This window comes from Panthera uncia (assembly GCF_023721935.1).
Source record: "Panthera uncia isolate 11264 chromosome C1 unlocalized genomic scaffold, Puncia_PCG_1.0 HiC_scaffold_4, whole genome shotgun sequence".
In the NCBI taxonomy this organism is placed as follows: Eukaryota; Metazoa; Chordata; class Mammalia; order Carnivora; family Felidae; genus Panthera; species Panthera uncia.
Genome location: NW_026057585.1, coordinates 80,415,715 through 80,425,910, shown reverse-complemented (window position 1 = coordinate 80,425,910; position 10,196 = coordinate 80,415,715). Strand labels below are relative to the sequence as shown.

Sequence of the window (10,196 nt, the reverse complement as noted above, 5' to 3'; positions counted from 1 at the left end):
GCGCAATCGAAGGAAGTCGGCTCCCGGCCGAGTGGGGGCAGGGGAGGGGCGCGCGCCTGGGCCCCGCAGAAAGCGATTTTATGCATCTGGATAGGCTGCGAACGCGGCTTCCCCGCCCACCCCGCGGTTCGCTGCGCTCGGATTGGCCAGTGTTGGCGCGAAGGTGCGCGAGTCGGCCCTCACGCAGGGGCAGCAGGAAACAATAGAGGCCGCGCGCGCCGAGCGAGCGCCCGTAGCCTCCCCGCCCCTCCCGCAACGCTAGACCCCGGGATCCCCCCGGCTTGCCTGCCCGCCATGGCCGACAAGGAAGGTGAGGGTGCTGGGGCTGCCCCAGGAGGGCGGGGGTGCCGGGCTGGCGCCGCGGCCTCGACAGGGCCTAGCAGTGAAGGCAAGCCCGACTCTTGAGTGTTGTCTCCACCATCGAAGGCGTGAGGAGAAATCGCCCCGCGGGTCGGGCTAACGGCGCGCCTGTTCCAGCGGCGCGGAGGCCTGTCGCCGCGGCGTGGAGCTGCCGGAGTGGCGGGGGGGGGGGGGGCGGCGGAGGCTGTTTGGTCCCTCCCCGCGCTCCCTGTCGGTCGGCCCGCTTCTCCCGGGAGTGCCTACGCCGTTCCCTATCCCAGAGGCCGGTGCTCGGGCCTCCTCGCCGGCTCCGTGGACCTAGCGCGTACCGGAGCGTGCTCCCGAGCTCGACGCCGTCGCCCTAACGCCTAACGGAGTGACTGGCCCGAGAGTGGTTGCGGGCCCGCGACGGTAGGGAGGGGGGTCGGTACCTCCGCCTGGGGGAGATTGAGGCAAATCTCCATTTCAGAATCGAGCAGTGCCGGTAGCTTTGGAAGTGTTTCCAACGTTTCCATTTGTGTTTGCTAACTTAATTTGTTTTTAACTTTTTAGCAGCCTTTGATGACGCAGTAGAAGAACGTGTGATCAACGAAGAGTACAAAATATGGAAAAAGAACACCCCTTTTCTTTACGATTTGGTGATGACCCATGCTCTGGAGTGGCCTAGCCTAACTGCACAGTGGCTTCCAGATGTAACCAGGTGACGTGAATCTTCTGAACGTTATTTTGTTGTGTCCTCCTCAGTGGAGATTTCTCACAATGATTTTCCCTATTTTCCGCCAGTCTCTTGGAGAGGGCACGTGATCAAAGCCTATTGGTGACGTTTTTTTCTAGGCCAAAAAATAAATAAAATGTAAAAATAATTTTGCAACTTAGCTGATAAGGGAAAATTTGTTTTCTTTTCCTGATATGAAATGAATAGCCTGTTAGAACTATAGTTGGCCAAATAATATAAAACGTGTCAGCTTTCCAAAAATGCCATGATGGGTCATTCTAGTACTTTCAGGAAAACGTTTGAATGTATAGGTAGTAGCTGGTTAATGCAAAGATGTGTATGACGTGGTACCTGCCTTCAAGGAGCACATGTCTAGTTGAAGAGGCTGGTGTAGACTAATAATTATAGATACATGTGCTAAGAGCAGTTTTACGGAGATACTTAGGATATTTAGAACTAACACCTGAGGATGGGATGGTTTTTATATAAGGGAATTATACATAGTGAAAGATTAATCACTTGTGTGTCTTACACGTGCGAAGCTTACCTCTAAGAGGATAAAATAATATTTCATTTAGCTTACATTTATTGAGGGTCTGGTAGGTGCCGCATATCAGGGTGTGCAAATTGAGATAAGTCACCTTCCCTACCTCAACTCCTTGTGTATATGGTGTGGTAGATTTCCCCTCCCCCAAACCTTATTTGTAGGGAATATGGCCCAAGATCCCCAGTGGATGCCTGAAGCCATGGATAGTTCTGAACTCTATGTGTTAATGTTTTCTCCTATACATGCATAACTGACAAAGTTTAAACAATGCAGGCACAATAAGAGACTAATGATAAAGCAGGATGATTATAATATACCATAACAAAAGCTGAGTGAATAATGTACCATAATAAAAGCTGGTCTCTTGCTGTCAAAATTTCTCACTGTACTCACCCTTCTTCTTGTGATGTTGAGAAGATAAAATGCACGTGTGATGAAATAAAGTGAGGTGAATGACATGGGCCTTGTGATGAAGTATTAGGCTACTACTGACCTGATGTTAAGTCAGAAGGAAGATCATCTGCTTCCGGATGGGACTGTAGTTGACCAAACTGAAGGGGGGGGGGGGCTACTATATTACAGTGAAAAATAATTATCATGAGAGTGGCACAGATAAAATTATCAGAGGAAGGAAAAAATCACCTCAATTTAGGGTATCCCGAAAGTCTCCCAGGAGGAAATAACAATGCAAAGATGAAGGTGAATTTAAATAATACAAGGTTTTATAAAAACCAGTGTGCCTGTTGGAATAATGGGTTTTCTATTATAAAACTGTTTCACTATTCAGAATAGCATTTAAAAATTACATTGTGTATTAAATAACTCCATTTCTTCAAAATTCATGTCTTTAGAATTCAAGATATTTGCAGAATATGGTTAATTAGGCCATGTTTCAGCTCAACAAGTAATAAAATTTGATACAAATTTTACTAATGACTTAAGAACAAGGCTGCTATCTTCACAATGGCATTAAAAATGAGATCTGTCCTAATGATGTTTAACAAACTTCTAAAAAAATACCTAGAAATTTAGAGTCAGAAGCTTTGTCATGACCAGGAATTCCCATGTTTAACTGATCATCAGAATTACTTGAGTTCAGGTTAAGTGGAGCCATTTCTGTCAGGAGTTCTCAATGGTAGTTCAAACCATTTAGGAGCTGGTGGCAGAGTAATTGATGAAAAATAGTTGAATGGTGATTCCACAATCATGAGCTGCATGCATCATATTGGAACAGTGGATCCCAAATACTGGCCACTGCATACCTACTAAATCATTCTGGAACCATATTTTTAAAAACCTTCCTATATAATGTAGTTAGTAGCTCAATTTAGAAAGCAATGTATTAGACTAAAGTTTATTTATTTTGAGTGGGGGAGGGGGGATAGAGAGTTGTGCCCGGTCAGTGCAGAGCCCGATGCAAGGGCTCAAACTCCCAAACCATGAGATGATGACCTGAGCTGAAGTCGTAAACTTAACTGACTGAGCCACCCAGGAGCCCCAAAGCTAATTTTTTTTTAATTTTTTTTTTTTTTAACGTTTATTTATTTTTGAGACAAGGAGAGACAGAACATGAACAAGGGAGGGTCAGAGAGAGGGAGACACAGAATCTGAAGCAGGCTCCAGGCTCTGAGCTGTCAGCACAGAGCCCAATGCGGGGCTCAAACTCACGGACCGCGAGATCATGACCTGAGCTGAAGTCGACCGCTTAACCGACTGAGCCACCCAGGCGCCCCAAAGCTAATTTTTTTAAGACAAGGATTACTTAGAAGCAAGCATACCTATTGGCTTAGTGTTTAATATTTTGTGTCTGTTGGTCTTCTTCTTGTTTTCTTTTTTTTCTTGTGGGGATGGTGTTTATTCATCTTTTTAAAAAAAAATACTATTGTAGTTCTGTAGTATCTTTTTCCCCCACTTCCTGTGGTTCTTTGTTTAGCCGTCTAAATGTAGACATTCCCAGTTTTGTGTTGACAATTCTCTTTTCTTTCCTCTACTTTTTCTATGTAGCATATAGATGCCTATTGCCTCTGTGCAGAGGAATTTCTATTGGTTATCTCTAGACCCAATTTCTGAGTTCTTCCTGAATTTTCAGCAGCCTACTGGTGTCTTCTCTGAACTATCTTACTGGGTTCCCCAACATGACATTTTTCAAACTGAATATATTCTTTCCATAGAGGTCCCAATCGGCTTTCTGCTATTGTTCCTATTTCTCTTTATCATACTTGACTTTGGTTTGACATTTCCTAGGTTTTTCTCTTTCTCCACTTGATGGTTCATTTATAAGCCTCAATGAATTATATTTGTATAATATCTCTTATCTAGACCAAAGGTTCTCAAACTTTAACATGCATTGTAATCAGCTGGAGGGATTGTAAAATAGATTGTGGTGCCCTGCATTCCAGGTTTCTGATTTAGTAGGTCTGGAGTGGATCTGAGAACTTAATTTGCCTTTCTGGATGAAGTTCCTAGATGCTGATGCTGGTGGTCCTGATACCACACTTGAAGAACCTCTACTTTACACTGTCAGATTAATCCTCCTGTGATAATTCAAATGGTGCTGTGTCCTTAGAAATTTTCCATGGTCCTTTGTTCCCTCTATAGTATAGAGTCTTGAATTCCTTAAGGTGGCACTCAGTACCCTAGAATCTGCTTTCTAGCCTTCTCTTTCCATTTAGCCATGTCCAAAGTCAGTTGGGATATTGGTCCTAGTAGGTGTGAGTTCTTTTGTTTATTTTTAAAGTAATCTCTACACCCAACGTGAGGTTTAAACTCAGGACCCCCAAGATCTAAAGCCATATGCTCTACCAACTGAGCCAGCCAGGTGCCCCTCTAGTAGTTGTGTGATCTTAGGCAAGTTGCCTAATTTTCCTAAACCTCAAGTTCATCTTCATCTTTTGATGCATGGTTTGTAAGTGTTTAACATGGTATCTGGCATTTTGTAGACCTGCCCTTTGCTCAGTTCCCTTTCTTTGGAATACTGTCTTTCAAAACCCTTGTCTCTTCTAGGTTTTATCTCATTTTGATATCTGCTCAAATATCACCTCTTTCATGAATACTTCTTTAATTCCAGAAGCAATCTTATTTATTTATTTATGTATTTATTTAAATTTTTTTTAACGTTTATTTATTGGGAGACAGTCACAGAGCGAGAGTAGGGGAGGGGCAGAGAGAGGGAGACACAGAATCTGAAGCAGGCTCCAGGCTCTGAGCTATTAGCACAGAGCCCGACGCAGGGCTCGAACTCAACAAACTGTGAGATCATGACCTGAGCCTAAGTCAGTTGCTTAACCAACTGAGCCTCCCGGGCGCCCCTATTTATTTATTTTTAAATTCTCATATTCTTACGTACGTTTCACGTATTTATTGACTTGTATTTTAATTATTTGCATATGTGATTAATTGCCCCTGGTTTTTTAAGGGCATGAATCATGTCTTAATCATTTTTTGTACTTCGTAGTTTTTGGCACAATGTGTCACTGATTAGGCACTTAGTAAATATTTGAACAATTAGTTTATCTAATAATTATTTTCTTTCCTATACCTTTTAATGAAATTAATGAAGTAACCTGAAGTGTTAGTGTACGCAGCAATTACTTTGTTTACCTCCAGCCCATTGTGGAGGGTGAGAAATTAATTCACATTTTATTCTCTTAGATGTTTTACCCAAAGTAATTATAAATTTTTTGTCAAGTTAAGAAAATTAAGTGCTATGTAGTCCTATTAAGTGCTATGTAGTCTTCTCTATGGAAGATACATTAAAAGTCAGAAATGTGTAGGGGTGCCTGGGTGGCTCAGTCAGTTAAGTGTCCGACTTCAGCTCAGGTCATGATCTCACAATTCGTGAGTTCAAGCCCCGCGTAGGGCTCTGTGCTGACAGCTTGGAGCCTGGAGCCTGCTTTGGATTCTGTGTCTTCCTCTCTCTCTGCCCCTCCTTTGCTCATGCTATCTCTCAAAAGTAAATAAACATTAAAAAAATTTTTTTAGAAGTTAGAAATGTGGCTCATAATGACTTTGTCCTCTCAAAACCTGGTTATAATAGTGCCTTTTTGCATGTATATGTATATCACTACTTCATTGTCTCTATCAGTGTTGCTAATTTGAATAGTGACCATATGTTGCTGTTAACAGACCAGAAGGGAAAGACTTCAGCATTCATCGACTTGTCCTGGGAACACACACGTCGGATGAACAAAACCACCTTGTGATAGCCAGTGTGCAGCTCCCTAACGATGATGCTCAGTTTGATGCTTCCCACTACGATAGTGAGAAAGGAGGTAGGACTCTTAAAAACAAAAGAAGGAATAATGTGTGGGTTATATTTTTTATATTTTTGAAGTATCATGAAACGAATGTTAAGTTTGATAAATTAACCTGTCAAGTTAGTAATAAGATTTTGAGCTTTGGAAAGCCTGGGTTTGCAGTACAGATATTAAGTCTCAGAAGAGCTACTTAACACATAACATGGTTCTGTGCCTTTTCTATAAACCTCTCTCTACAAAGGAGGTTTTTGTTGTTGTCGTTTTCCTTATGTTTATTTATTTGGGGAGGAGGTGATATGGAGAACATGCCAAGCAGGCTCCATGCTGCCAGCACAGAGCCCAACGCAGGGCTCGAACTCATGAACCGTGAGATCATGACCTGAGCCAAAATCAAGAGTCGGACACTTAACCAACTGAGCCACCCTGGTGCCCCTTTTTATTGTTTTTTAATTTAAGTAATCTCTACACCCAACGTGGGGCTCACACTCAAAACCCCAAGATTAAGAGTTGCATGCTCTATTGACTGAGCCAGCCAGGTGCCCCAAAAGTCTACCATTTCTGTTTTTGTGCATGCATTCTCAGCTTGGGAGATAATTGCCCCCAAGGGGATGAAAATTTGTTCTCAGAGAGTGGGATGTGTGAAAACCATCTTAATTCTTTAAATGTGTAAAGCACAGATGTGCATGGTGTACATAAATATACAGGATATCTATGGTATTAAAATTTCATCAAGAGTGTCAGAAAAGATGTTTTATAAAACATCTTGTTTCTTGGAGGAAAAAGACTAAGAAACACTGGCTTAAATTACGCTTTCTCAGATTGAAGTGGTAGAAATGACAACCATGACACTTGATATGTATATAAAAATGAAATGAGCCATTTAATTGTATCCTATTTTTAGGAGATGACCTAAGGGTTTAACTAAATACTTTTTCCCTTTTAGTAGAGGTGGAAATGGGTGAGTTACCTTTGTTGTTACCCTTGAACGCAAGTTAGTACCAAGAGGTAAAAGATACACTCTTATTGAGATTTGCGATCTTTTTAAAAAAAAGGATGTTTAATGTTTCTTTCCTTAGATTTCTCCTGACTAGCAGAATCCATTTTTTTATCTAAGTTCTTTTGAGCTCCCTCCAGTTATTTGCCAGGATCGTTCTGTGCAGTTAATCTTTGGATTACTCCATATTTGCCTTAGGGTGATACAGAATGCAAAGTAGTAAGTTCTTAAGGTAATGATCTGCAAACATGATTTTGTGTCACTGACCCAAGTATATGTGATATGATTATTGGGAAGTTATTTTCTTGATAAGCATTAGTGTTGGGGGGGGGGGCACTGAACCTAAGAATCTGAAGATTTTGGCTTGAGATCCTGTTATGCCTCTCACTAGCTGTGTGGTTTTGGATAAATCATTTAGCCTCTCTGAGCATTAATTTCCTTTTTATTAAATGAAGATAAATTGTGGGGCGCCTGGGTGGCTCAGTCGGTTAAGCGTGTGACTGGAGCTCAGGTCATGATCTCACGGTTCGGGAGTTCAAGCCCTGCATCAGGCTCTGTGCTGACAGCTCAGAGCCTGGAGGCTGCTTTGAATTCTGTATCTCCCTCTCTCTCTGCCCCTCCCTCACTTGCGTGTGTTCTCTCTCTCTCTCTCTCTCTAAATAAACATGAAAAAATTTAATTAAAATCTTTTAAAAAAATGAAGATAAATTGTTTTGAAATAGGATTTTTGGTTTAGTGACAAAGCAATATTCTGATGGGTAATGTAATAAATTATTTTAAAAATCAAAGCAAATACTGAATGCCAGGGTTTTTCCTTGGTACTAGGGATACAGCATAGAATAGGCTTTTCTGGCCTGATGAACATCTTTTTGTGTAAGACATAGCTCCTTTTTTGTTTTGTTTTGTTTTGTTTAGACATAATTTCCTTTTGATGGTTGTATACTGTGTCATAATTAACTATCCCTTATTTGACATTTAGGTGGTTTCCAATTTTCGGACTTCAAAAACAGTACTTGTACCATATGTCCTTTATAGTTTTACTATAGAATAAGTTTTGTTTTTCTTTTTTAATTTTTTTTTTTTTCGATGTTTATTCATTCTTGAGAGAGACAGCATGAGTGGGGCAGAAGCAGAGAAAGAGGGAGACACAGAATCCAAAGCAGGCTCCAGGCTCTGAGCTGTCAGCACAGAGCCCGACATGGGGCTCTAACTCACAAACAGTGAGATCATGACCTGAGCCGAAGTCAGATGCTTAACCAACTGAGCCACCCAGGCGCCCCATTACAGGATAAATTTTCTAAGTGGAAGGCCAATCAGAGCAAAACTGCCCTCCAAAAAACATTCAATCCCACCAATAGCAATCGTATTTGTATGTTTCTCCATGCCCTCGGCAGCATTGGATTTACCTGTCCAACTTTTCTCTGATGTCCTTCAGATATTGTGTCATTCTTTGAAATGCCTTCATCATTCCAAGATTTTAAAATATTTAGCTGTTGTTTTCTGGTACTTATGTTTTAACCATTAAAACTATAATCTTCCTGGTATTTGTTTTGGTATTGGGTACAGAGTAGGAATCTAAGCATTTTTCTAAGTGGTTAGCAATTTTTTATCTTACTTTATTTTTTAAATGTTTGTTTTTTTTTTTTTTAATGTTTGTTTATTTTGAGAGCCCATGCCTGAGCAGGGGAGGGACAGAGAGAGAGGGAGAAAGAGAATCCCAAGCAGACCCTGCACTGTCAGCTCGAAGCCCCACGAGGGGCTCAATCCCACTGTGAGATCAAGACCTGAGCCAAAATCAAGAGTTGGAAACTTATTAGCCAACTGAGCTACCCAGGCACCCCACCAATTTTTTAAAAACCATTTGCTGGCAAATTGTTTTCTTCACTGGTTTTAGAAGCGGCATTTTTTAACATATATACTCAAGTCTTTTTCTGGTAATTGAGTTTTTTGAACAGCATCAAGCCAATTTTTGCTTCATCCCCCTTAATTAATGTTTAATTATGGAGAAACAATTTAAAATACCAGTAATTATATTTGTACCACTATATAAATCATCCTATTTAATCCTCACAAGGAAACTGATACTCATAGATGTTTCGTAACTTGCCCTAAGGTTACATAGCTTATCTCCCATTTCTCCCTCTTCTCTTTACTTCCCTTCCCTCTCTCTCCCCCCATCTTCAGATCACTGGATAGGCTTCTCTCCATATGGTCTTAACAATGATGGAAGTACATAGTATCATAGTGTCTCTTGGGTGGTGGTGAAGTAGATAGCTTACTAGTCTCTCTCACTCTCAGATGAAATGTCCTGGACTCTCAGATTGAACTATTGTAATGAGTTACCATCCACTTGATCCCATTTGGTTTTGGGTAATTGGTGTCAGATAGCTTCAAAAGATCATTGAACTTCCAAAGTGAAAACTAAAAACTGACTTAGTCTTGTTTTGACGTTAAAATAATTTGTGTTTATATTAGGTTCAGCCTGGCTATAGTCACGTTTTAAGCCCTTATAAAATAGATTAGATGTAAAAAATTTTTATTAATACTTATTTTTGAGAGAGAGCAAGTGCACACAAGCAAGCAGAGGAAGGACAAAGAGAAGGAGACACAATCTGAAGCAGACACCACTCTGTCAGCGCAAAGCCCATTGTGGGGTTTAGGGCTTGGGGCTTGAACCTACTAACTGTAAGATCAAGTCACAACTGACTGAGCCGCCCAGGTGCCTCTAAAATTTACGTTTAAATGACTCTGTTACCAAGATCGTCCAATATCAAGTTTATTTCTAGCAACTTGTTTGGGGAATTTTTTTTTTAAGATATCTTTTAGTCTTTTGTCTGAATTATACATAATAAACTATTATTAAATCATGATGAGATAGTTAACGGATATTAGAGTTTACTCTTTATAGTGAAAAGGTTTTTATGGGCTGAAAGAGTGGCTTAGAGGTAGAAGTCAGTGCCGGTTACCTAGTTTGTTGGGGAAAATACTGGCTGGGAGGGACACGATAGTACCTTCTGGGAGGCTGGAAATTTCTGTATTTTGATCTGGGTGGTGGTTTTCCTAGTGTATACATTTGTAAAAATTTGTCAAACTAGGCACTTATACTACATTATAGCTCAAGTTTTTTTAATACCATTTTATATGGAGAGAAGCAAACAAAATAGAAATATAACTGGACTTTGATAGCCATTTAATTATTGTACATTGATACCTCAATCTTTCCTATTTCAGTTTTGGTCTTTCATATACCAGCTTTAACTTGAGAACCCCTAATTATTTTTTAAATTGATAAGTCATCATCTTCACAAAAACTCAATTGTGAATCCTCTAAGCTGACTTATTACT

General features: G+C 40.6%; 1 protein-coding gene across 1 annotated transcript in view; it reads left to right on the top strand.

Annotated features, from left to right (window-relative positions):
• Positions 1-141: 141 nt before the first annotated feature.
• Positions 142-10,196, top strand: part of RBBP4 (RB binding protein 4, chromatin remodeling factor) — a 21,624-nt gene continuing 11,569 nt past the window's right edge. The window contains exons 1-3 of the mRNA XM_049617570.1: positions 142-310; positions 892-1,039; positions 5,727-5,872. Coding sequence (XP_049473527.1) covers positions 295-310; positions 892-1,039; positions 5,727-5,872 — 310 coding nt within the window. The 5' untranslated portion in view covers positions 142-294. The remainder of the gene's footprint in view (positions 311-891; positions 1,040-5,726; positions 5,873-10,196) is intronic.